At 39.8% G+C, this 26,831-nt stretch overlaps 2 protein-coding genes across 2 annotated transcripts in view; one reads left to right on the top strand and one right to left on the bottom strand.

Annotated features, from left to right (window-relative positions):
- Window positions 1–11,788, top strand: part of KIAA1598 (KIAA1598 ortholog) — a 51,322-nt gene extending 39,534 nt beyond the window's left edge. Inside the window, exons 14-16 of the mRNA XM_009072842.1 lie at window positions 1,660–1,780; window positions 3,031–3,214; window positions 10,985–11,788. Of these exons, the coding sequence (XP_009071090.1) occupies window positions 1,660–1,780; window positions 3,031–3,214; window positions 10,985–11,198 (519 nt within the window). The 3' untranslated portion in view covers window positions 11,199–11,788. The remainder of the gene's footprint in view (window positions 1–1,659; window positions 1,781–3,030; window positions 3,215–10,984) is intronic.
- A 1,734-nt stretch (window positions 11,789–13,522) lies between these two features.
- ENO4 (enolase family member 4) overlaps window positions 13,523–26,831 on the bottom strand; it is a gene marked incomplete at its 5' end in the record, with an annotated part of 19,894 nt that continues 6,585 nt past the window's right edge. The window contains 10 exons of the mRNA XM_009072843.1: window positions 13,523–13,695; window positions 15,684–15,801; window positions 16,361–16,428; window positions 17,232–17,427; window positions 19,683–19,808; window positions 21,378–21,545; window positions 23,542–23,604; window positions 24,303–24,368; window positions 25,790–25,921; window positions 26,130–26,299. Of these exons, the coding sequence (XP_009071091.1) occupies window positions 13,523–13,695; window positions 15,684–15,801; window positions 16,361–16,428; window positions 17,232–17,427; window positions 19,683–19,808; window positions 21,378–21,545; window positions 23,542–23,604; window positions 24,303–24,368; window positions 25,790–25,921; window positions 26,130–26,299 (1,280 nt within the window). The remainder of the gene's footprint in view (window positions 13,696–15,683; window positions 15,802–16,360; window positions 16,429–17,231; window positions 17,428–19,682; window positions 19,809–21,377; window positions 21,546–23,541; window positions 23,605–24,302; window positions 24,369–25,789; window positions 25,922–26,129; window positions 26,300–26,831) is intronic.

Here is a 26,831-nt window from a genome sequence, read left to right as displayed (position 1 = left end):
CTGCTGAAGGTCCTTTCGTTTTCTAATAGCTGTTTTATTTCTTCAACACTGTATCACTGACATCAGAGGAGACTTGATTATGTGCTTCAGAGGGAGCAGAGAGAAACCTGCAGTCACTGCACTTCTGTGTCTGGCTCTTTGCTTTTGAGCCTTTCAGGGTATTTGCAGTGTAAGACAAACTGTATAAATAAAATCCAGCTCCAGTCTATTCTTGAGACCAGTGATTATGCACAGTCAGACAACAAACATGGGGGTGGAATGTGGTGGAGTAAACATTTGTTGTTACTATGCTAATTATGCATTTTATGTAGACCTCCATGTAATTGTTACAAACAAAACACGTTTCTGTTCTGTAAATTGCAGAGCTTGAGTGACTCTGGTTTTTTACTTGCTTTTGTATGTGTACATTTGTACAGATCTGGAGCATATTGCTAATGATAATGTACTTGCTCAGTTAAACTCGAAATAGTTGCAGAAGAAAATATTTAACTTTTGGGCAGGGGTGAAGAATTCAGAGTTACTTTCCTGGGTTCCTGAAAGTAGCACAGCTTGCAATGCCATTTCCTTTGGTCCTTGGCTATTTCTGCTCAGAAGTTATGTGCTTGTCAACAAAAGATGTCAAGAGTATGTTATTCATGGTCTGGGAAATTGCTATAGGAGTCTGATATGTTTTGGAAGGCTGAATAAACAGGATTCCTAGGCATTCCTAAAGATGGCAGAACTCATAAAGAGAATAAGGGGGTGATCAAGAAGTAGACTGTATTTAGCAGTATCTCTTCCTTTTATGCAACACTTAGACCTAATACCTGAATGTGGCTACTTTAAAATACTGCTTACCATCTTCATGAAAGCATAATCTTTGCCTGTGAGCTGTGATTTACAGTGCTAAGAGTTGAGAGCTATATGCTGAGAACGATATGCATGTTTAAATTCCTCTGGGAAAGTTTGTGAAGTTTCAGGCTTTTCTTAAAGCCTCTTTATCCCTCACCTTAAGAAAAGTGCTGCTGTACTGGCAGCTTCACTGCTGCTACATGCTAACCTTGGCATAAGGCAGTAATAACATGCATTTCTGGTTTGTATGTATAAAAAACTGTTTCAACTTGAGATCTATGTCTATGACAAAGAGAAACCTTGGAGTCTGTAGCCATAGGGTCAGATTTCTGGTAGATCAGCTCGATTACAGGATATAACATGCTGCAGTTGTAGCTAGTACATACTGACTTCTGGAGATAAATTTACACACCAGGACACAGAAACATGGGACTATGCTAAAATACAAAACCTGCTGGAGCAGTGAAATATGTATCTTTGGTGTTTTGCTAACAGAGGTTAATTATGGGCATGATAATGCTCTAGCAGTTTTTTAAGATAAAGTCCCCTGCCAGCATCAGAATTTGTTCATTAGTGATCTAGAGCATCTTTCTTAAGCCTGATATCAACCCCTTAATGTGTAGGTAAGTGTGGTTTATCCCTGCATCAGGAAATCCAAGTAAGGGTAGGAGTGGTGATACTCACTGTGGTAGTAATGGAAGAGCTTGGCACACTACTCTGGAACTGCTGTTGCTTTTCTGAAGTTTAAAAGATTCTGAAGTTGTGTTTATAAGATTCTTGGCAAGGCATAATATGTCCTCAGTTTCTCACGTCTATTTCTTGCTGTAGGAAACACTGAATAAATCCACTAGTTCCCGAAGCTTGAAGTCCCTTGAAACAGACAGTGGTGAAACAGAGCTGGAGCGAGTTCTGCGGCGCCGGAAAGTGACCACGGACCAGGACAGTGGCAGTAAGTGGACTCTTCTGTAGTCCTCTTCCTCTCCCTGCATTAAGTGACTCTTGAAGCTTTACTTTCTCTTCCAGACCATGCCATTGCAGCCATTATGGAGAACTCTGTTTACTTCTACAGTGACTCCTTTCCCCATCGCACCCGTTGCTTTTCATCCACATTTTCTCCAAGAGATGCCTCTGTCAGGATTTTCTACACACACAGTCACATACACTCAGGTTCCTCTTTCCAGCCTGGAGCTCAGACATTGTTGCTGGAGTTAATAGTCTGAGCCTACTGTGAAAATACTCTTGAAAGTAATGATAACCAGAGAAATGAGGCTTTAGGAGTGATGATTTGAACTAAGCTCCTTTGCAGAACAAGGGTCTGCAGTTTTTATGCTGTGTTTTACTAGCATTTGTAGGAAACTGTTGGATGTTCTGCTTGGTTGCAAACACAGTCTGTGCAAGTGTAACTCTGTGCTGTGGTTGATGCTGATGTGGCTGGTTTGAATGTCACTGTATAGTTTTATCTTGGACTTTGGAGAGGGTTCAGTGACTCCTCATTAGTACTGAGAACAGGCTTTTCTGTCATCAGGCTGCCTCTCACTCCCACTGCACTCCAGGCTGGGAGAGCACCAGCAAGTTGACTGGGGAGTGCAGTGTGGGCAGCAGGACTTAGCACCCCAGAAGAGAAGGAGATTGAGTGCACAATTGTGTCAATATAGCAGGTGCTACTTGTGGTACAAGAAGGGGTTAATCTTAGCCAGGAGAGCAAAATCTGCAAATAGGTATTTTGATAGGTTTTGAGAAGGTTGTGTGGAGACCTCAGAGTAACCTTCCAGTATCTGAAGGGGCCTACAGGGAAGCTGGAGAGAGAATCTTTGTTAGGAACTGCAGCGATTGGACAGGAAATGGGTATAAATTGAAAGAGGGAAATATAAATTAGATGTTAGGAAGAAATGTTTTCCTGTGAGGGTGGTGAGACACTGGCACAGGTTGCCCAGGGAGGTTGTGGCTGCCCCAACACAGTGTTCAAGGCCAGGTTGGATGAAGCCTTGAGCAACCTGCTCTGATGGGACGGTTGAGATTAGATGATCTAGAAGGTCCATTCCAACCCTTAGCATTCTGTGACACTCTCTGTGCACTGGACGCTGTTCAGTAAAACTCCATTTTGATTTCTGCAGTTAGCTTGAGTTCTGCTGTGCTCATGTGGGGTTTTTTTCTACATCAGTCTGGTTAACAGAATCATTAAATTTCTTTGGGTTTTAGGTCCGACTGGAATCTTGGCCACATCAGAATCAAAATCTCTGCCTGTGCTAGGTTCTGGAGCTAGTGCTGCACAGACAGCTCTGAACAAGAAAGATGTGGAGACAGAGTTCACTTCCAAAGTCCCCGACTCAGGTCCTGTCTCTAACCAGCCTAAGGGTGCAACAGGCTCCAAGCCTACTTTACAGTAAGTATAATATGGATTTCTAGATATATTTTGGTACTAGGTCTGTTTAGCTGGTGTATTTTGAAAGTGATTTAATATCAATTCTGGTTAACAAGATAAATGTACATTCTGCAGCTGTTTGCCACTGACTCCTCAAATAATTTGCAGTCTCACATGGAAGTAGAAATTAAATTCTTGGTAATAAAGTTCTTTACCTCTAAAGTCTGTGAACATTATTCAAATAAAAGTTCATCTTCTGTGCCAAAAAAATCTCGAGTTCCTGAGGAAATAGCAGTGCTGAGGTGTTTCCCCATATCTTGAAGAGTGAAGATACTTACATAGTTAACTATTGATGTTTTTTTTTAAAAGAGTAGTTCTAGCAGAGTGTTTTAAAAAATAGAATCATGTGAGTCATATTGGTCTGTGTGCAGTTTCTGTTGGACCAAAACAAGTCCTTGACTGTTGCTCTTAAATTTATTGGTAAAAATTTTGAATTACCTTGAAATGTCAACATTCTTTAAAAAAGTTAAAAATACAGTTAGTTCTGCATTTACACAGATGGGCAGCAGAATCTTTTGTCACAGCAGATTGAAAACCTGAGGTGCCAGTTCAGCATCAGAGAGTTAAACCTGTGTCAGCAATATTTATTTCAGACAGATTCCCTGGAAGATTGGTTTGTTTTACAATACCAAGCTCCTTTGGAATTAAACTGTGCACTTGCTTCAGTTCCCTTGCCAAGTTGTTTGTCAGTTTGTCACTTCAAGAAAGGGAAATAGATGAGACAAATCAGATTGGCAGAATATTGTAATCACGGGTAATTAAACCTCTGATTTCCTGCCCTGTCAGTTAAAAAATACCACCAGTACCAACTCTAGCAAGTCTCCATTGTTTGGTTCAGAGGAGTAAGTCATGAGAAACGAGCTGGATATTCAGTTCACATCTACTTGTATGAACTGATTCTTCACTCTTCTGCAGGTACTTTCATAATTTATTTTTGAATGGATAAAGATCCCAATTTCCTTTTGTGCTCTACAGTTGTATTTAATTTGTACTGAGTGTTAAAAACAGAATGCCTTTTCCAATCATATGTATTTTCCCCTTTTATTTCACTTAAGTATCCTTACAAGGAAAACAGTCTTCATTTTAATTTAATCAGAGAGATGAAGATTTGTTCAACAGTTAATTTGACCTGAATAATGCCATTGCATTTGCTTGAACCCCTACCCTGCCAGAAAGGTGAGGTTGTTCCTGAAAAATACTGTGTTTGTAGTTCGTGGATTTCTACAATTTTGAACAGCTGAGAAAATACAAGCAACTCCTGCCAACTTTTGTCTACCTTTCTTCCACAGAGCTAAGTGGAAATTGCATTTACAAGAAAGGAAATAATTGTAGGCCCCAAGGTCTTGCAGAATGCGTGGTGAATTGACAGTGAAAAGGATCTTGTGTTGACAGTCACAGTTGTTATGTGTTATAAAAGCATATGTGAAGCTCAATTTATTTCTCAGCTTGCCTATTCAGTGACATCCTGAAAGACACATTTCACTTTAATTTATCTGTTTAAAGCATTAAAACAAATGTGGTGGGCCAGACTTCTTCGTGCTGCAGGGCTTCTGTGCACTGAGTCACTGGTGTAAACCTGCTTAATTGGAAAGACTCATCATTAAGGATGGTTTTCCAGTGAGAGAGAAGGCACTGGGGCTCTCCTACTCCTCTGCAGCCAGGCTGGCAGGGAGGAGCAGGAGTAACCAGGAGGCCCCATACCATGTTGCTGTGAAATTATTTTTCTCTCCTGGGTGCTGTTTGCTGCAGAGGTTGGTGGAAGCAGCATCCAAACCCCGAGGTGTTTGGAACCTGGGCTCATTGGAAGCAGGCATCAGAGGGAACTTCATTTGGCTAGCATGTCTCACAGCTTGGCTCTAAAGTCAGACCATTTCCTGGGCTTCCCTGGGTACCTCTGTACTAGCAGTTTAGTTTGGATCAGCAGAGCACTTCTGCAGCAAATCTCCCTATTGGCCCCATTTGCTGTGCTTTGATTTGCATCCTGGACTATTCTTAGTGCATAAACTGGATCCCTGGATTCATTGGATGGGTGAAACTAAACTAGAAATGTGATCCAGCCTTTAATGGGTAGCTTGGGGGCCATATAAGAGCTACATCAGTGAATAACCTTCTCCCCAAACATGTGCTGAAGCACAGGCTGTTTCCCTCTCCATGTCTCTCCCGTGGCACCACACCGTTCCCTAAAGTAGCCCATCTTAACTAAGCAGACAGTACACTGCCTGGGCCAGTACCAGAGGCATGCAGACATTTATTGTGGCTTCTCTTTTCTTTATTCCTACCTTAGATTAAGGATGCAGCTCTCTCATCATTTGCAATTCCTTGAAATCTGACAAAGGTGTGACTTACTTCAGCTGTTTGCAGCAGCCAAGCAAACCTTTCACAGCACAGCAGAGGACTGCATGTCTCATAATTACCAGGTGTCTCTTGCAGTGCAGGGTTTATTCTTTATTCTTCACCTAGATTTTAATGTATGACTTCCTATAGAAAACCTTAGGAATAGCTGTGCATGAGATAGTTCTCTGTGCTGCACCATCCATTTCCTAAGGCTTGTAATCTGAGGGAGGAGGTGATACTTGGAAACATTTACCTCAGCCCTATATTCATCATTCTTTATTCATGTTGAGTAGCTGTTGAGCACAACCTTCTCATGGAGGGAGGGTCACACCTTTGAAAAAGACCAGTTTTGAAAATGTATCTGTGAACAGTAGATAGACAGCTCATTGAGTAAAATCCTGAATCTTCCCTGTCCCTGATTTAGGTTAGACAATCTAACCTAAATATGCAGAGGGGTAAAGCATTTCAGTGTCTGGTTGAAGTAGGACTCCACACATGATATGGTTACTGCTGTGGTTCAGTGTAAACACAGCACTGGCCTCCAGCTGAGTCAGCTGGTCCACTCGTGTGAGTGGCCAAGGGAGGGACTGGGGAAAAGGGCTGCAACATCCACAAATACAGGTCGATTCTGGAATAATCAACTGACTAATGATAGCTCAGAGAACTGAATTCAGAAGAAAAATTTGAGTTGGAAAACCCTAGGTAAGATGTTATTTCAGCGCAGGAGATTGTTAGAAGAAGGGTCTGAGGCCATTAAGCAGATGATTTGGAATGTGTGAAATTGTGCTGAGGTGGTGCTGATGGGGAGACATCAGTAATGTGTGTCCTATAGAGAAACTGAGACCTTACCTCAGTGTGCAGGTAACTTCCTCTGCCAATCTCTCCCCCAATGTTTAACCCAGCATGAGTGTAATTCTGTGACAACTGCTTAGAGAGAATAGGTGACAATTTAGTTCCCTTGAGAGCCAGGAGTGTTCCTGTGACCCCCTGCAGTGTGTAGGCACAGAAGGGAAAGGTGTGTCTGGCTCTGGCCCTGCGTTTTTAGTTGTTTGATGGGGTTTTTTCAGACTTTGGAAACATTGTGTTTCTGGCCAGCAGAGTTCTCTGCTAACAGAGTGAGCTACAGAGAGGGTTAGTCTTAATCTGATGATTTTATACAATTAAAGGATTTGTCCTCCTTCTCCTGCCTGTAATCTTAGTACCCCTGAATCATCTACCAGCTCTGCAGGGAGCAGCTCAGCCTCAGCTGGACAGAACTGCAGAGGTTTTCCAGTGCAGCTTGAACATGGGCAATTTAGTTTGAACAACAAAGAAAACAATGGGATGTTCTGGAAGTTTGAGGCCTCCTCAATTTTAACTGTTTTCAAAACTACTGTCACATCTTTTCCTTAGCATTTACTTCTCCATATGCTTCCTCAGTGCAGGTAGAAGCTCTCCAAGATTCTTCATTTAGATTAATTTGCTGATCTTTTTTGAGCATTTTCAAATAAAGCACCAAAAAATGGGAGCAATCTCCATGTTAAAGGTTGTCTGCAGTTAGCACCAAAAAATGGGAGCAATCTCCATATTAAAGGTTGTCTGCAGTTCTGCTCTGCTGGCTGCTCTGTTGGCCACCTTTTTCCTCAGCCAGATTTAGCAGAGGAAGTCTGAAATGGAGAGGGTTTCATGCACTTTGCTCACAAGTGTCTGGTGTTGCAGGCAGCACTGCTACTGTCAGAGAAGTGAACAACAAAACTGATTCACTAGTGTCACTGTTTGTGTTTCCTGTAATTTCCTTTGGACAGATACTGGTAGTAGTATAATGGAAATTTTTGTTTGTTGAAAATGTTCATCCCTTGGAATTAGTGTATTTTGACTATTGCTCAGGTTTAGCCTTTGCTCCTCTCTGTTTTATTCCCCTGCCTTGTTAAGAATCCTGAAATACTTAATAAACACATCTGTGGGATTTGCTTTTACTCCCAATAAATTTTTTTGAGGATAAAATTAGCTTTTGTAGCAGAAATGGCTTCATTCATACCACCTTGAATTCCAGGCAGAAGGTTTACGTGGAGTCTCCCATGCTTTTACTGTGTACTTACAAAGCCATTCTTGGTTGGGATAGATTTTTGCTAATATTTTCTAAATATGCTGTAAAAAACATGGATTTCCCTGCAGTGTTTTCTTGGAATGATTTCCTTTAGTCTTCTGCTTTTAGTCAGATAATTGGATGAGATGTCACCCAAAAAGTCTTCCATGATATTGACATAAAATTCTGGTTTCTTAATGGAAACTTATTACAATGATTTCATGAACAGAGCACTGAGCAAGGTTAATAATACCAAGATTCTAGTATTAACTGGAGGGAACAAAGGAATTCCAAGTTGCAGTTGACAGTCTGATCCTTGGTTTGACCTTTTGTACTCCTGGTGTAAATCATATACAAAGGGTGCAGCAGTGCTGGCTCCCAGACAGCCCATCAGGTGTAACCCTTTAGTTTTGCACCTTCTGTAGGTTCTGTAACTATATGAATAGAGTAGATTACCTTTGATTCTCTTAGCACAAGCTGCGTGGGACGTTGTATATCCCATAGAATGAATCTAAAGTGCATTTATCATCCAAATCTGGATTTCACGTACAGATTTTATGTGTTTAGTCATCAGAATAGATGTGGTTAGTCATAAAAATAATGCAGACTTATGAACACTTGTGTGTGAATGAGGACAATAGAACTAGGTTCTCAATTTCTGCTTGGACAAATAACAAGAATACTGATAAAAGCATTAACAATCTTAATGAGGGAAGAGCTTTGCATAGAACTAAATGCAAATACCTTGTCTGGACAAATCTATAACTCTTCAGAACTCTGGCAAACTCTGTTTGTACTGATTGTTTTTCCCATATTTATTTGTAACAGTAAAAAACTGTTTTTTGAAAGGGAGCACCAAAATTACGTTCACTCTTGCTCTGAAACATTCTGCTCTTGACACACTGTTGAAAGTGAGCTATGAATACCTGATAACTAGGGTTAATAATTTTTCACAGCACCTCAGCTGTAAGAGCAGCACTGTCAGGCTGGTACTGCACCAGTGTAAAGGACTTGAAGAAGGGAATACTAGTACAACAAAGTCAGATAGTAATTCTTATTTTTATGCCTGAAACACTGATTTAATCACCGGGTTTTGCCATTAAATGACTTTATATCGACATCTTTCATTTTTCTGTCCTTTGAAGGTGGTAAATATGATTGCAGTTTTATCCATTCTTGTTCTAAATGAAACAGACTTCAGAGGGTTTGGCTGTGCATCAGTTGTTGGAATGCTGCCATCCACTAATGCAGACTCCCCACTGTGAGCCCAGTGACGAATTACACTTTGATTCACCAGATTGTATTAAATAGTCCAGCTGTTGGGATTTGAAAGATAGTTACCTCCAAAGTGAAATAAAAATGAACTTGGCATTTATGGCTTGACCATTTTGATAGTGTTGGGCAATCACCTTTTCAAAAGTAGCACTTTTTAAAATAACCCTCTTCTTTTTACTCTGCTTTAAACATTTTAATTTGCTGTAACACTCAAAATTCCCCACCTTGTATTTTTCAGGGATGATTGGCAACTTTTGCATAAAATAAGCATTATTTTCCTTATGAAATCACTAGCTTCTGATGATAATCAAATGAGTCTGAAACTGTATCTATTAGTGCCAATTTCTGCATTAATTAACTTATACCAAAGTTCTACTGTTAGAGACAATTCTTGTAATTAAAGCTTGAACATGGAATTTCATTTGCTGTATCCAGTGCTGCAGCAGCAAGCTGAGTAAATTCTGTCTGAAATGGAGAGTGCAGCAACTGTTGTTTCTGTGGTTATTTATTTGTTTTTAACCCGTTCCTTTACTCGCTCCCTGTCAGGTGGAAGCTAATACATTGCCCACCCCAGCTCTAATTGTTGAGTGGGGTGACCTCTCTTTTCTTTGTCATTTTCTCTAGGACAAAGACTGTCACAATAAAGGGCAGTTCATAGCAGATGGATCCAGTAGCTGAATTTCTTTCTCTGGTCTCCAGTTGATTCTACTTTTTCATGGCAAGGGTGTTTACCAGTATGGAAGGCTGTTCCATATAAGTGAGCATGAAAAATTCAAAAAAAAGAAAAATGGGGGGAAAAAAAAGGACTTTGCACTAGCCAATGCAGTTGTATGCTGCAGCTCTACAGCTCGGCTGGGAGCAGAGCTGCACACCCAGTGGTGTGTGTGGGACCTTCCAGCACTAAGGGGTTTAGCACTGCCCAGTTTGGTGCTTGTGGCTGTGTTGGTGTGTCCATACTGGTGTGTAAGGCTCTGCCTAAAGACAGGCTGAGTACAGGTGTGACTGCCCTCCCTGAGCCTGCCTGGCTCCATGCCCTGGGGCACATGGGCAGGCTCTGGAAGGCACAGGGAAGGATGCACAGCCTGCTCCTGCAGACTGCCTGTCTGCCCACCCAGCAGGGTTAAGGTGGCATTAGAGAACACCCCAGTCTGACACTGTTCAGGTCGAGCGTTCCCAGTGTTTGCCTTGTTCTCTGCTGGTGTATCCCAGCTAATTTAAGGATTTGCCTGTATGTTTTCACCACTAGTACAAAGCTTTTGAATATAGACAAGTGCTCTTGAATATAGACAAGTTGGTTTGATGCCAGCCTTGACCAACAGCCCTGGTGTCTCTGACCTCTCCTTCCTCTCTCCCCACTCAGGGGTTTTTATCCTCACAAGTCCCTGCACCACAAGCACTTGTGGTGTAACCCCATTTCTGCAGCACAGACTGGAGGTCTAACACCCTCCATAGTTCAGCAGACTGAGAATTTCCAGAATCCAGTTGCCCTTGTTCCCAGTGAGACCAGCAGCAGCCACAGGGAGGGAGCACCTGGTTGCACTGTGCCTGTCTCTCCCCGCAGTGCAGTGCAGCAAAGTGACATCCCTGTGCAGGTGGCTCTGGGGTGGAGGTGTGGGGAAGCCACATGCTCCTTTCCAGGCTGCAGGACTGTCAGCCCACAGATTGCAGGAGCTGGTAGCATTTTCTCTGAGTGGAACTGCTCTGTTGGATAAGGAGGAACCTAAATCCAGCTCCGAGATGAGCAGAGAGAAAATAAATGCTTAAGGCTGTCTTTAAACTGATCCCTTTATAGTCTAAGGATTTTTTTCAGTGCCTTAAGAGTTCATTTTTCATCTTCCATGCATAGCTGAACAAACGATTCAGGAGTGGTAATGTGACTGTTGCATTTTGTGCACTACCATCTGTATGTAACAGCTGTTAAATCTATAAATCTGTTTACTACCTTAGTAGACCTATCCTGGTCATACTAATAGCAATGCTTTTCTGTGTATTTATAGTCTTTCTTCTGAACATACGAACTGTTACCTGTATTCATATATTTATTCTTTTTCCTTTAGATCAACTAGTCATACAGAAATTACACGAAAAGCTTCCAGCAGTGAAAAACAGACCAATGAATCCGTTGTAGTTCTAGATCCTGTGTCCACCAGTGGGGATCAGATGTCTGGAAACACCCTGAATCAGAACAAAGCAAAGGAAGAAAAGAGCAAGCCACTGCATAAAGAAACTAATGTTGAGAAGATAAAAGAAACAGATAGTTCGAGCTGTTAATTGTTATTCTGAAAGGCTGTAACTTTTGAGAATCATTATCTGGACATGTGAATTGCTTAGGTGTGTTACTAGGGGCTACAGTCTGTACTCCAGACAGTTTTCAATAATACAGGTTGAAATGGTCTTTTGTATGCAGTTTTGTTACATGCACTGAAGTGTTTAAATAACTTGTGTGTCACTCCATCCCTTTCCCATTTTAATTTTGCAGGTATGGTTATTCATTTCTTAGGTAGTATCAGTTACCTTTGCTTTAAAACTGTATTTGAAAAGGATTTTAAAATTCTTCTTTTATTGAGAAGATGCCTTGTTAAAGGTCCATTCCAAAGCTTGCCAGAAGCCCCTTGCATCCCTCTGGAATTGGACAGGTTTGGGTTAGACCCTGTGAAGGTGATTAAACACTTAGCAGCTTCAGTATGGGGGGTGGTACTAATTATTGAAAAAAACATGTTTAGACACATTGCTTTAAACATATTTTGCTACCTACTTAACCCAGTATCTTGTTGGTCCCTTACTGCTGTCCCCACACAGCTCTTGTGAGGAAACAAAAAGCACAAGCACAGCACTTCTGTTTTAGGTTGCTCAGGGGACAGCTAGCCCAGAGACAGAAAAGCAGAGGCAGTGCAGCATCTCATTGTGGTACCAAAACTTTTGGCAATGCTAACCAGAGCCAGAGGTTTGTGGGCTGACACTGGTACTCTCAGTTGGATGAAAAGCTTTTCAAAGGAGGATTTCCTCCTGGTTTTGTTTCAATGTTCCATAGCAAATTTGGGAACTGCTGCAACTGGAGTCTGCATTTACTGCTGCAAACAAGGAACTTGCCCTATGCACTGCTGGCTATGGGCTACATTTGGGATTGAGTCATTCTAGGGCTGCACGTTATTTGGAATCAGTATTTTGAGAACTCCCAGCTGAAAGCTCACAGTGCTAACAAACAAGCCCTTGCTTTGAACCTGGAACACACTGGTGGCATTAATTTCTTTATTAGGTGACACTTTAGATGTCTGTATTTGATAACACAAATCCCAGTTTCCCTCAGCCCTTACTTCCTATGAAGACAGTGAGATGGGAACATAATTGATTTGCTCCACTGCCAATTCCCATTCCATTGTAGTCTCTTTTTAAATTCAGCAAGTATCTCATTCTTTTATAATGAATGAACAAATGTAATCAGGGATTTACCTAAGGATTGGTGTAACTTGAATTGGGTGGTCACGTACTTGAATGCACTTGGATCCTTTTTTATTTAATTATTTGAAACAGTGATAGTATTGAGGGATGAATGTTCTGAGTTTGTTGGTTTGGCTCTGCATGCAACTGTCTGGTGCTTTTCCTAAAAATAAAATGATAGTAATGAGTGTGGTGGTTTCACATCTATTTTGGTGGTTTTTGCATGTTTGCTAAGAAAATCTTGGACTTGATCTACTTACTGAGCTACATACAATTCATAAACTTGGGGAAATTTGTCTCTCATTGATATCTTCATTTCTTCAGCTGGTTTTGGTTGTTTTCACTTATTATCTGTTACACTGGATTTAAAATGCAACATTTCATATATGTATTTTTCCTCAAGTTATTGCTGCTGTATTATATGTTTGAATTTTCAAATGACACAGAAACCGAAAGTTTTTCAAGAAGTATTTCTTTTACTTAAACTGTTTTGTTACCTAAGACATAAATTATTTCTTTAACTTTTCATTGTTGCTTATTAAAAAGACTCCTGACATGTTTCCCAGACCTTGTGGAATTGACTTGTTACTCTCTGCTTCTGACTGGAGCAGCTCTCTAGTGGGGCCAGTTACAGCTTTGTGCCCTACATTTGGGGTTTGCACTGATGCACTCGTGTTGATAGCTAGAACTGGAGCAAAATCTCCCTTGCAGGCTGGATCTAAGGGCAGCATTGAGGGGGTGTGGGGGGATGGAGCAGCATAACAGTCAAGGCCTTTGTTTTTTGTAAAATGTTGGGTTGTTGGGGTGGGTTTTTTTTTTTTACTGTTTGTCAACAGCTTGCTCTTTGTATGGAGAAAGAGTCTGACTTTCCCCAAACAAACATGTAGTTCTAGCCTTAACACAGCAGTATTTGTTTTGTCAATTTGTAAATGCAGCACAGAATTTGGTGGTGTTTTCAAACTGTAGTCACTGCTCAGTTAACTTGGTTTCAGCTGAAAGCAGTGGGCCCTGGGAAAAGAGAAGGCAGCATGTGAATACTTTTAGAAATGTTTGCCTAGAGGGCTTGGAAATAAATGGATTAAGGAAAAGTTAATATATGAGTTTTCTACTAGAATATTTTTTTCTTAGAAATTTATCCAAAACTTAATGTTGACAGCCTAGCTCAGTGTGCTGTTCTCTGGGGGCTCAGCAGGAGGGCTGAGAGCCTGCAAGGCTGGCTGAGAGAGCTGTGGAGGCAACAAATCCTGTTTCGGGGAAGGAAGCACATCACAAAGCTCTTCTTCTGGCTGTGATTCTTCAGCAAAAGCAATAAATTCAAGTTCTGCTTGACCTGAAATAGAAGAGAAAAATTCATGTTTGCTGCAATCCAGTTTCTTGTAATGTTCCCTGGTGCACACAGATGCTTTCAGAATGCCACATGATGTTTGCAAGAGTCTCAACACCTTTAAAAGTCTGGTCCTGAGAAAGAAAGGAGCACCAGTCCTGCAGTTTGGTTATAGGATCAGGGCATGGTGCACAGCAGCCTGAGCTGGGATAGTTATTGCATTCACTTGATCTCACCTTGCTGCCCTATGTTTTGAACATTCCTCTTCCTCTGCACTGGTGCACTTCCCAAAGTTCCCATCAGCTTCTCTCCCCCAGCCTTGAACAATTTTATCTAAGTCCAAGTGTAGATGTGGGTCCCATAACTAACAGTTCACAGGTACTTTCTGCCACCAACAGTTCTCACTGCTGTTTTTTCCCAGTTCTGTGACTCCTTCTTCCCTATCCTCAGCACCCAACTCCCTGTTTTGCCATGCCTGAGCAGGTCTCAGCTCTGTTAGTGCTAGAGCAGCTCACAGCCTGTCCAGGGGACACAGCGTTGGGGCTGCGCGTCGGCCAAGGTCTGCACCACCCAACGACTAGCAGGGAGAGGGGCCAAGGCAGTGGGACAGCTCCTGGTCCCATCTGCAGGACCCTCAGCCACTCCTGGGGCCCTCCTGACGGGTCAGTGTCACCTTCCATCTCTGAGCCACTCAGTCCTCTATCTCCGCGTGGGCTCTCCAGCGTATTCCCCAGCTCACAGCACAGCCAAATGAGGAGTTTGGTATGCAGCTCAGACAGACAGCTCACTATTTCCCTGCTGTTGATTTAGTTACTGGATTTTATTTCTGCCAAACCACTAACAGTGTTGGGAATTGTTGCTATTTCGTTTCATGAGATTGAGGTCTAAATATTTGTCAAACGAGCTCTTTTGTTTAGATGATACCATTTGAGCAGGGAATATATTCACACTGCTGAGGCAGTTAAAATTCATAGTTGTATAATTATCTGTCTTGTTTTTGAAAAGTGCAATCTGTGACACTACTTTCTTATCAAAAGGATTTCTGCCTGTTTCTATTCTTTACAGTGATTCTATATGAGAAAGGGGGAGAATTCAAAAACTCAAAAATATCGTCAATAAAAAGATTTTCAACTCCAAACTTTGTTCCATAGTGTGCATGTCAAGTGCTGCTGCCCTATGTACAGAACACTGAGAATTATTAGAAACAAGAGGGTAAAATGACTTAATTCTCCTTCGAGTTTCTTTTTCTTAGGCACAATGCAATTCTTGCAAAACCTTTCCTTCCTTTCTTCCTCTCCTTGTCTCTTTGCCTCCCCTTCAGACTCCATGTCTTTATTCTGGCTTGATTGATACCTGAGCAAGTGAGAAGTGGCTCTAATGAACTGTTAAGCATTTAACAGTGCCTCGGTGTAGTGTAAAAAGAAGATGCAGATCCTGAAATCCAGGCAGGCAGATGCATACAAGTGGCTAAGGCTGAATGTGCATGGTCAACTTTGGGTTTTCTTGGGTTTTATTTAGGGCTTACCCATGCAATTGTAGCTCTCCAAACACATTTTGCTGGAAATGTAACATACAAAAGAGGGTTGTGAAATGAAGTTTTGTTAGCAATATATGTTTAGGGGCTCAAGGGAGGTGGGGTATTTGGCCTAAAATTCCATTTTGGCAGCTTTTCCACACGTTGTATGCATAGGTTTTGTTTTGTTCCTTTTGCACCGTGGGCTTCAAGACTCCAACCAATTAATTCTGGGGGAAAAAAAAGCTTAATGTAGGCTACTCCTCAAGAAGGAGTCTATTTTAACATTCAGTAAACAGATAATCCATTAGGACAACAATATACATTGTGGCAAGTGCTATCCTAGGTTTTTTTTGTCAGCCCTTATTTATAGTCTTTTGATTTCGCTTCCCTCCTGGGGTGCAGTTTCAATCATTCTCCCTCCAATCTTTGTTCCCGTATTCATTGCAAGCTGAAAACAAAGTAAGAAAGAAGCTCATACGTAGAGTTCTATTCTTGGCCAGTTCTTCCTCTATAGCAAGAAGGCGGTTGTATTTGGTCACCCTTTCTCCACGGGAAAGACCTCCCAACTTGACAAACCTGGCACCCAGGCCAACAGCCTGAAATGGGAAAGTGCACGTTTTAGAACTCCACACTTTGGGAAGTGAAGTCATTCTTAATTATTAAACACTATCCTCCTTTTAATTTAACACCCTTATCCTTCCGCAGCGAAAATCCCTGCGATAAGTAGAAATAAAAATCTCTTCACGAAGGATTTTCCAGGTGCAAACAGTAATTTTCACTGGCACATGAAATGAGGTTTTATTTGCAAATGTAGCTTTAACACAAAAAGGCTAAATATAGCGGTGTTATGAATTTTTTGCTTAAAATATTATTACTACACCAGAATGTTTTCAGTGACTCCCAATTTTTTAATAAACTAATGCAAGCAAATAGATCATACACGCTTCTGAATATACTCCCTGCTTTGGCAGATTTCCTGTGTGTTCTCTTTAAACTCAAAGAATAACTCTCTGTGGGGAAAAAAGAAACTCTGGAAAAAGCCCATTTTGAAAAATGTTTCTTTCTCAGGCACAAAAAGGCTTTCTCCTTAAAAACTAGTACATGTTTAAAGCAGTATTTTGGCAATTCTGCCACTGAACAGCTTTCAATACTCACCAGATCCACGAGGCTGTCATCAGGAGATTCTCCATCTGGACTTCCTAATATGGTAATATGTCTTTGACCTATATGTAATGGGAGTGAGAACCTTCATTAGTGTCTATTTTATATAGTCAACACAGAAATTGTTTGCACTTCTTATTCATTTTACCCTTGGGCTAAGCTTAAATCCAAACAGGAGTAAAACCAGTGAAACTCATCTCATAAAAATGTGAACTGTTTGAGTTTGCTGCGTTAACACGATGTTTTGTTTTCAGCATGGATAAGGGAGTGTCTAACATCCTCTCCTAGTTTCTGTCCCTCACTGACCTGTCCGATCAGCCTAGGAGGCTCTGCTATTTATTTTACACGTGTTCCTTACTGTAGGAATGATTTTTCCTCACCCTGACTGAATGAAATTTTTAAGTTGCTATTTATTCCCTTTGATACAGTGATTCTGGGTGTTTTTAAGGAATAAGGAAAGAACTTAGATTAAATTTGTCCACGTATTCCTTGGGTATAAAAATGAATAAAGTGACACAAAGAAAAACCTTACACAGGAACCTGCACGAGGTTTCAGTGCTGTCACCACACAGGCTCAATAATATGTAGTCAATAATCTAAATAAACAGCAATTGTAAATGTTTTGGACTCGTCTGGAATTTTTAATTGACGACAGCTTTTGTATTTTGTTCCATTCTGATCTCTAACTGCACAACACTTAGCTGCAGCATCAAAGGACACACACACACAAACATCCACAGATTTGTGAATTAAAACATGAACTCCAGTTCCTTCTGACAAGTGGCAACAATGAAAGAAAAAGATGGAATATTTACAGGTGCAGCTCGTAGGGTTTGTCACTGTCAGCCTTTCCCTCTGTACTCACCATGGAGAATTCCAGTGAGGTCTATGAGGTCTGACACCTTGGTTTGGTTAATATATTTTAGGACCACACCACTGCACATTGGGGTGTTTATATTTTGGTCAGTTTGAGGTTTGGAAATACACGTGGCACCATCTTCAGCAATCAGGTAACATTTGGAACCAAGGGCATGGCACAGCTCACTCCATTGCTCTCTGTCCTGCATAAACCACCCAGGAAATAACTGGAGTTAAAAAACCTAAATGGACTGGAGGCAATGAAAATAAAAAATGAAATAGTAATTTGGTTTGAGCCTAAATATATTCTTCATATAAAAATACTGTATTTATATTTATACTCTGTCTACCCCCCAAAAAAATACCACTAGGATTTTCCTTGGACTTTAAGGTTTGGCTAGAAAACATAAATTTTATTCTGGAATTAAGCAAAATAATTTGCATAAAATATAGCTTGAAATATTTCAAATTAAATTAACTGTAGGGCTTTGCTGTTTTGATTGCCTTCCTGAAATGTGTATTCTTTTAATGGCCTATCAAATAATTTTTTACAGAATTATTCAGAGGATTTATTCTTGTGTTAATATTTTAAGAGTCGTAGTTGTTTGAATGGAACAAAATGCAACAGGAGACAGTCATAGACTCGGTGACACATATCAAGACAGAAGGATCAGAGCTGTAAGATTGACCCATATGGAACAGCAGAACACAACACTCTCTTTCCAGCAAAACTCCATTTCTCAGGGTCTCTGTTTCTTGACTTTAATGCACTGTCCACATGGTACTAATATGTAAGGATAAATAAAGGACAAGGGTATGTAAAGAACTTGAAAGAAGAAATTTATCAATTCCTTTGCTTTGTGTCCACAGAATGAAAAATTCTCATATTAAAAACATTACTTTTCTACCTCAGAATTCTGCCAGTAATAACTCTTGGTCTGTGGATCAGACTTTTGTACCTATCTACTTACAATCTGTGTCAGGGTCCATTCCCATATGGATTTCAAGCCTCTAAGTAAGTGAAAATGAAGTTTTTGACACCTGAACAAATGTTTAAACTTGAGCACTGAAGTGGTCTGCTGCCTGGCAATGAATTATTGAATTGGTACCAGAGCTAATCCTCAAGGACCTAATTATCTGTGGCAAAGATGTGGCATGGGCAAAGTCCTGAGATTTGTCAGGGGGGAGGAAAAGGAGAGGCATTTCCCCTAACTCTGTTTCCAACTGTCCTTCAGCATCTGCTGTAATTCTCCTGCAGATTCTCATATTGCAAATATGTTTCTTCCTAAGAATTCTCAAGGAAGTTTGCAGCCCTGGCAGGAGTGGGGAATAATCTGGTGTTTTGAACAGGCTAACTCAGAGAGTCTGACACAGCACAGGGAGCCAAGGCTAACTAGAGTGAGGTAATAGTAGGGATAATAGTAAGGATACTTGAAAAATGAACTTTTAAAGCTCCAGTTAAGAAGAAAAATCAGATGGATTTTGCAGCTCATCTGTTTTAGAAGTATTGACTGGGGCTCTGGGCAGACTCACAAAGCCAACGTCACTTTTTGCTTCCCCCTTCAATCACAACCTTGGTGCTTTTTTCATGACTTCTTGTATTTATTTTAAAGCAGATAAAGTGGCAAATTGACACCAAGAGCAAATTTCTATTAAGTTGTGCACCTGCAGAATCTATGTCTACAATTGCAGGTTTTGCAACAAATAAGTTTTTACCCTTTTTTTTGTAATACATGGGAACGTAATCTGATGTCTAAGTGTGAATATTTAAGGTTCTGCAATCTGTCTCTTTCCCACAATTTGATAAAATGCTTCATAGTATTGTACTTTTTTTGCTGTAGAATTTGCCACACTATTTAACTCCTCTAACTGATAACAGAGGAAAACACATGGTATCTTACTACCACTTTAAAATTTCTGCCTGGAAATTCTGTCAGTGACAGAACTGTTCTGCCTTTGATTTTAAATATCCAGCAGAAAGAACAGCAATAATTTGTTCTGGTGATTCCAAGGAATATACAACTATGTCCAAATTTTTGCTTCTCCAACATGATATAATACAATATCAATCACTTGCATTTTAAATTTTATTTTAGGATTTGAATTGTTTACCTAAGAAGGAAAACGTAATAAAAACAACAGTGGGTTAGGAAGTAGAATCAGATAAAAAAAAGCAATTTCTTGCAATCCTTTAAGATATTTGTACTGACTGTGTTCTGTTCATGCCAGGAGTATTTTCTAGCAGGAATTATATAAAAAATATAGGAAAAAAATAGAGTTACTGTCGATAAAAGGTATGCAAATGAATTTAGATGTATTTTATAGTGCTAGTTTTGTGCTTAAAGACTCAAAAACCATAAGCTTTGTATTTCACATGTCTTGTAAAAATGCAACAAGGTCAGTGATATGCCACTGAACACAGAATCAGCTTTTCAAGCACTGCACTGTGGTATCTTACCTCCTTTCTTAAGGGATCTATCAAAGCAATAATAAAAGGAAATTTATTAATCAGTTCCACATACATGGCAACCATTTCACCAGGACTCTTGAACGTGCCTGTGAGTATCTCATATTTTCCTTTAACCTAGAAAACAAAGTAAAAAGCATGAAAGATAAGAAAAGTAAGACCTTAAAAACCAGAGTATACACAACTTGTGACACTACCAGCATTAAGGCAGTGGAGTGTGAGTTCTTCAAGCAGCAAATATTCACTCCTCCACTGTGTCTAAGCTGTCAGCACCTTGGTAAAAAAACTCTGCCTAAATGACAATGAGTTCCAGTGGCTCATGCCAAAGCCTCTAAAAGATGCTGCTGCCAAAACAAGACAGATCTATTTCAGCATTTTCTAGCCAGCACTGCCAATTTTACACCACTATAGCGTAAAGTTAGCAATATTCGACATTTTCACTGAATCTTGCATGAAAAAAGTTCATTTTTCACTTCCAAAAATTGTTTTGTCCTCATTTTAATCAAGAAAATACTGCTGGGGAAAAAGGAGTACAGCCTCAGTGCTCAGAGACAAGGTACTGCCTTGAGTCTTTCCCTTTCAAAAAATAAAAAAAAAGGCTAGTTTAAAACTAGTGTCATCATTGTGGGAAGCACAAACTGCAGCCTAGGAGGATTATTTAGGGGACACCACTGCTGTAGTGACTTTAACAGCTCAATAACAGAAATTTACAGAATTACTGATGGCAGAATGGTTGAGATTTTGCACATTCTGGTATAGGATACAGATTTCCCAGATTGTCAGGAAAGCAACTACTTTCACAAAGTATATAAGCAGTGGAAGCTTTGGCACTACAGAACAGCCAAACACACAAAATCTCACGAGCTATTCAATGGAATAGGAAGTTTCTTTGTCTGCTTAGACAAAAACCTGATTGATCGTGGAACAAGAGGCAAGAACTTTTTTAGACTTCATCTGGAGACAAAAATATTTAAAAATTAAAAAAATGAATGCACAATGAGATGAACATTAATGTGTATACAAACAAACCATAGTAGAAATACATGGGAATGCCAGAACAGTTTGAAGAAAACAACAGATGTAGTGTGACAGAATGGAAAAATTAACATCTAGTGGTGTTAAGGAATTAGCAAAGTAATAAATAATTCCTTTTCTTCATCCTTCAAAGCAAGGTGAATAGAATACAATTATTTCATTTATGCCTCGTGCTGAAATTAAAAAATAAACAACAAACAAACCAACCAACCAGGATTTGCTGCTTAATACTTTAATTGCAAATTGTCTGAGATGTAAGGTGAAATTCACACGTCTCATGAATCAGAGCTTGCAGTGGGTGTTTGCCTATTGAAACAGTTTGCTAGGTTTGATAGAGACTGATCTGAAAAATCTTATTAAATAAAGAGAGGAAAGGAATAAACCTGGGTGGTGCAGACTTAGACCTTTCAAAGGATTCAAGTGAAACCATGTCTACATACCTCATCCCCTTGCACTCCCAGTCTAGTAACACATCTGCTACACTTGTAGGACTGATTTGACCACAGTTTATAAATGCAGAGATAATTCTCTTTTTTTTGCCTGCTTGCTACCTTAAAAATGGTGTTAGAAGCTTCTGGGTGAGTTTGCAATGTAATAGTAAATATTGTTTAAAAATGGCAGTCAAGAAAAGAGATATTGAAAATAACTTACATAATCCATTAACTCATGAGCAGCACAATTTATTGCTAAGTACACGTCTGTTCCGAGCTCCAGACCTAGATTTTTGCAAGCTGTTTGCATTAGGAGTATTGGTTCTTCTAGGCTATTACATCCTGTTGTTAGGCAACCTAAGCGTGAGATCCTTTTTAAGGCTTGTGGCTGAAAACAAAACAAAAATAATCAATTTAATTACACACACAGATAATACTTATATGTATCTTTTGACTATCGTTTCAGTCTGCATTTAGTCATCAAATTATAAATCTGTTCTCAGAAATCACAGTGGAGCTTTAAGGATGATTTCCTATGGAAGAGATAATCAAGTGCTAATGAGTAAAGAGCTAGTAATCCTCAGAAATATGTCTAGCCATGCAGTTCTCAGTCTTGTATGGCCAGTACTAGTTTGCAAAAAGATTTTAGAGGCATCTTTAACAACCACTGAGTTGCCACAAATGCTGTGTACAAGTTTCCAGTCCTGAGGACCAACCCTTTGCCACAAAAACATTTTTTCCACTTTTAAACAGCTTTTACTCATTTATCCTCAGCTACAAGTTTGATGTGGACTCTATGGAGTGGTCAAGAAGCCCTAGAATCTTCCAAGAATTCATTTCACAAGCAGAGTTGTGTTGAGAAAATATTTCACATGTCCTTCTGCTGTCAGGTTTTTTGTAGGTTTTTCAAACACTGGTTTTTTTAACTTTAAAATCTGTGAATTTCAGATTCTAAAAAATGGCATTAAGTTGCCCAGAAAGCAGCAGGATATAAACCTGAGTTGGACTGGAGAAGTCAATTGGAAGGCATAAATTTTGACAAGAGCTGGGGAACTACAGAGAGAACAGGCACTTAGCTAAAGACAATATATGAATGTTCCTTCACATAAAAATCAGGAAGAAAATGCAGAACAAATTGTAACGAGATTATTTTGCAGCAACATGCAAGTGAAGAGAATCTGTTTGACTTGTTGCTTTTGGAGCACTAAGCTGCAGCAACAGACAGCAAGAAATGCTGCAACATTTGACATCAGGCAGAGGTTAAATATGCAGTTTCATGTGATTTTTCAAGGCATCCATATGTTGTTCCTTGTTTATTATTATTTAAAGCATTGTTTATCTTCATAAAAGCATTTTTCGCTGTCTTGGTTTTACTTCTATAACCTAACTAAGTTCTTTTTCATTGCCTACTTTGTAATTTTTCCCCACCAAAAAAAGTTCAAACTAACATGGTGTTTTTATCAGTTTAAAATTTAGTTTCATTACTATCTCCTTTAATTTTATCCTATTGAAATAAATGGATTTTTTTTTTTTTCAGAGGATCTAATGCATTGTTTCTTTGTGTGTATCTTATGGAATTATTCTTACAATTGCAGTACATATTGTGGTAAGAATATGGAAATGACCCACCTGAAAAACACTGGGCAGCAGCTTAACCATAAAGAATTTTGTGTTGTTTAAGCACCAATAATATAGGAAAAATTTTGTTCACCCTTTGTTTTCTGTACTCCACAGCAGCCACAGTTCTCACCTGATAATATTTTAATGGTCTCAAAATGGAAAGCAAAACGTGAATGGCATTTCTCTCCCACTATCTGGAAAATTCACCTATAAACTACAGGTATTGAAGTGCTAAAAAAAGATCATTTGAGTTATATAAAATAATGTCCTGTGCACTGCTGTGAGTGCTGCCCTTTAGCTTCTGGTTTGTACCTGCCATTATCCATAACCTCAAACTGGAACTGGGAACTGAATGCAGCAGGATTAAGGAGGGAGTTAAGCTCCAAGGGTTAGGGAACAGCACAATAGTCAAGTCTTACAGGTAACAGTTTTATGGCCTATGTGATCCAAAGAGCCTGTTCTCTGCTGCTGCTACAGGCCTTAAAAATGCTCATTTGGATAATTTACCAGGACTTCTATATGAGAAAAATTGCCAGATCCCGGAAGAATTTCCCCTATTTGCACTATTGTTCCACAGGAATGGAAGGTATAGCCAGAAGAATCTAAATTATTATGCAAAACATGAGCATTTGGAATATTTAAGTCTTGTCTTGACCTTTCCAAAATGGTGATGTAGATTAATGTTTCATTTCTTAAGAACATTTTGGTTCCCTGCTGTTGTTAATACCTTGTTGAAGGCTTAAAATGAAAATCTCTTTTCTTACCAGAGCTTTCTTCCCTGAATTATGTGTTTTTCCTTTCTTACTGTCTGCTGTTTGAGGAGTGGGCTGTTGGGAGAGAAAGAAGAAATCAATTCCATGCAAAAACACAAAGATTACAGAGAGACCTTGGGGAAAACATTTTTAAAAAGTGGACTGAATTTTGGTCTAAGGACATCACAAATATTTAAGTTAGGAAACAGCTTCTGTTTTGTCTTGAATACTATCAGCAGTTATCCAGTTTTATTTTGTGGTGAGGACTCATTTCAAGTATTTCTATGTGGGCATCAGTCCAACCAACACTGATTTTTCAAAAGATTCTCATCTAGCCCATTCAAACTAGAGGGGAATGTCAGAAATGAGAATCTAGACTCTGTACTTGGAGAAACCCAACAAATTTGCTTTCCACAAAGCACTGATATTTATTTAAGGTACAGTAATATTACCTTAAATAAAACATGCTATGTGTGGGAGGTGTAGCAAGGTATTGTACATTCACTGTGACACCATTCACTCCCAGGATATTTCTTCAGGTAAACAGAAAGTCTTCCTATGCTTAGAACAATGTTTTCTTCTATATTTGCTAATTTAGTATCACTAAATGGACAATATTTTATTCCCCTGTCAGACAAACACATCTTCTGTTCTGTGCCATTAAGACTAAGGCTGTAACAGGTGAAGAATTCCATGTTCATGCTTAAAAGGACAATAGTAGTAGAAAGATCAAATGAAGTCCATCACATTATTAGCACACATTTTTACGGTACCACTTTGCCTGGAGTCTCCAACAGTCTTGTCATTTCTTTCTGAACATCCAGAACTCTTTCCAGGCTCTGAAATTAAACAACGGTAATCTTCAAAAGAAAGTTAGGTTGTTTCATTTTAGCAGCTTACATCAGGAGAGAGGGAGCACTTATTCTAAATGCAGATCTTTATATAATAAAGTCTTCAAAAAACACCCCATTATAGGCTCCTGAACACAATCACTTCACCCACAGAACACAGTCAAGTGTTCAGTGATATAGGGATAGCAGCAGTGGAATGACAGGGAATATTTGACTATGTTGCTGAAAGGGAAAAAAGAAAAAAAAAGCAGTCTATTGCCCAAAAGTATCCCTTCCCAAATCTAACAGGTAAGCAACATCTGGGCCCGCATCATACCGGAGAAGTGGGAAGATGATAATCCCTGTTCACAGTTGTGACTCTATCTAAGATTCCCTAACTGGAAAATCTGATGGAATGCATTTACCTTTAAAATACTTCCAGGAAGCAGTAAAAAAACTCCTCCCTGTCTTAATTTTAAACATTGATGGATGCTCAGTGAAATGAACCCATCACTTTTAATGCAAGACTCTTTTTCCTTTTCAGCAGAGTTAGTAAAAGTTCAATGTTAACTTCGCTAACATTTCAGATGTTCTCAAACTGTGCCAGGAAAGCAATACTGAAGGGGGCAGGAGTCAGTCACAGCTGACAACACACCAACACAGGACCAAGGGCTATGTGTGCACTGCAGCAAACAGCTTCTCTCCCGTGAGCACCAGGAGGCATTTCGGCTTGAACCTACAGAATTAGCAACCTCGTTAACAGCTCTCGATGCCAATTCGAAAACGTTAAAGGAAAAACAAAGAGAATTGAGCTCAGCTGTTTGTTCAGGCCACCAGCACACAAAGCAGAAATCACAGCTCTAAAGTAGCATCTTGTGCAGATACATTCCAAAATGCAACACATGGTTAAACAAAACAGAGAGGGTTGATCCCATCTGTCTCATCCTTCCTGCTCTTTGTATTCCCTTCCATCTTCACAATTTCATTTTTAAAGAAGCTTATTCCCAACATTTTATGCTTTCCTGTGAATCTGTTAGGAGTTTTGTTGGTTCGTAGGCTACATCAGTCACCTGATACTATTTACAATCTACAAATGTAAATACACTCTAAACAGAATGTAAATCCCTTATTGTTGTGTAACACAATTCCCCTCCATCTTCTTCAATGCACTGATTTTTTTGCTCTACACCAACATACATTTTTAACTTGAAATCTTCCTGCTTCTTCTTTTAACTCTTCATCTTTTCACTTATTTTAATGTAATGGGTGTTAGAATTCTGAACCAACATTTGTTAAGACTTTGGCCTTGCAAGCAAAAAATGAAAAATATGATTTGTAAGGACTGTATTGAAAATATCTATATACTCATGTACATAGTTTATATGACATCTATAGAACACATTTATAAAAAAACAAAACTGACACAATACCTGTTTGAGTGATAACTCAGCTGGTGGTATAAGCATAACTTCTTTCACTAATTTCAGTTTTGCAGGTGCAATTTTTTCACAGTTCAACAGAGTAACCATTGGCAGTGGTAGACTCATTTCTTTAGGTGGCTCCTGTAATTGAAATGGTGAAAATAAACATGTAAAACTCATAATAATTTCTTACATATTTTAATTATGGCACAGGGTTCAAGGAGTGCTACAGGCAATGGTGTTAAGGGTAAATTTACTAACACTGCCACGAGGCACTATGGGCTTCAGAATTCTATAATAATAATGATAACTGGGATAAAATAAACGAAATGACAAAAGCCACATGTACCTGGTCATGTTTCAGCAGTGCAATGTGCAAGTACAACGGGACATGGCTAATGGTGGCACCAGCCTTTGCTATGGCCAGTGATGTTCCTCCAATGGCTAAGCTGCCACACAGCACTGGTTCAACAGGTTCTGCAGGTGGGACAGTTCTCTCTGCCACTGACAACTTCTTCCCTACAAGACAGAGAGTAGTAGCTACATATTTTCTTGGTTTAAAACATGTGCTTCTGTACCACAGTTATATGAGTAAATACAATTGAATCCTGGGCTGCATCCAAAGGAGTGTGGGCAGCAGGGCAAAAGAGGTGATTCTTCCCCTCTACTCTGCTCTCCTGAGACCTCACCTGGAATACTGCACACAGTTCTGGTGTCCTCAACACAAGAAGGACATGGAACTGTTGAAGCAAGTCCAGAGGAGGCCACAAAGTTGCTAAGAGGACTGGAGCATCTCCCCTATGAAGACAGGCTGAGGAATTTGGGGCTGTTCAGCCTGGAGAAGAGAAGACTACGTGGAGACCTCAGAGCAACTTTTCAATATCTGAAGGGGCTACAAGGGATCTGGAAAGGCATTCTGTGTTAGGAACTGCAATGATAGGACTAGGGGTAGCAAGTTCAAACTGAAGGAGGGAAAGTCTAGGTTGGATGTGAGAATCTAAGGGTGGTGAGACACTGGCACAGGTTGCCCAGGGAGGCTGTGGCTGCCCCA

Source organism: Acanthisitta chloris, unplaced genomic scaffold, assembly GCF_000695815.1.
Source record: "Acanthisitta chloris isolate BGI_N310 unplaced genomic scaffold, ASM69581v1 scaffold31424, whole genome shotgun sequence".
Taxonomy (NCBI): Eukaryota; Metazoa; Chordata; class Aves; order Passeriformes; family Acanthisittidae; genus Acanthisitta; species Acanthisitta chloris.
Note: the sequence above shows the minus strand (reverse complement) of the source record. Positions and strands in the feature narration are given on the sequence as shown.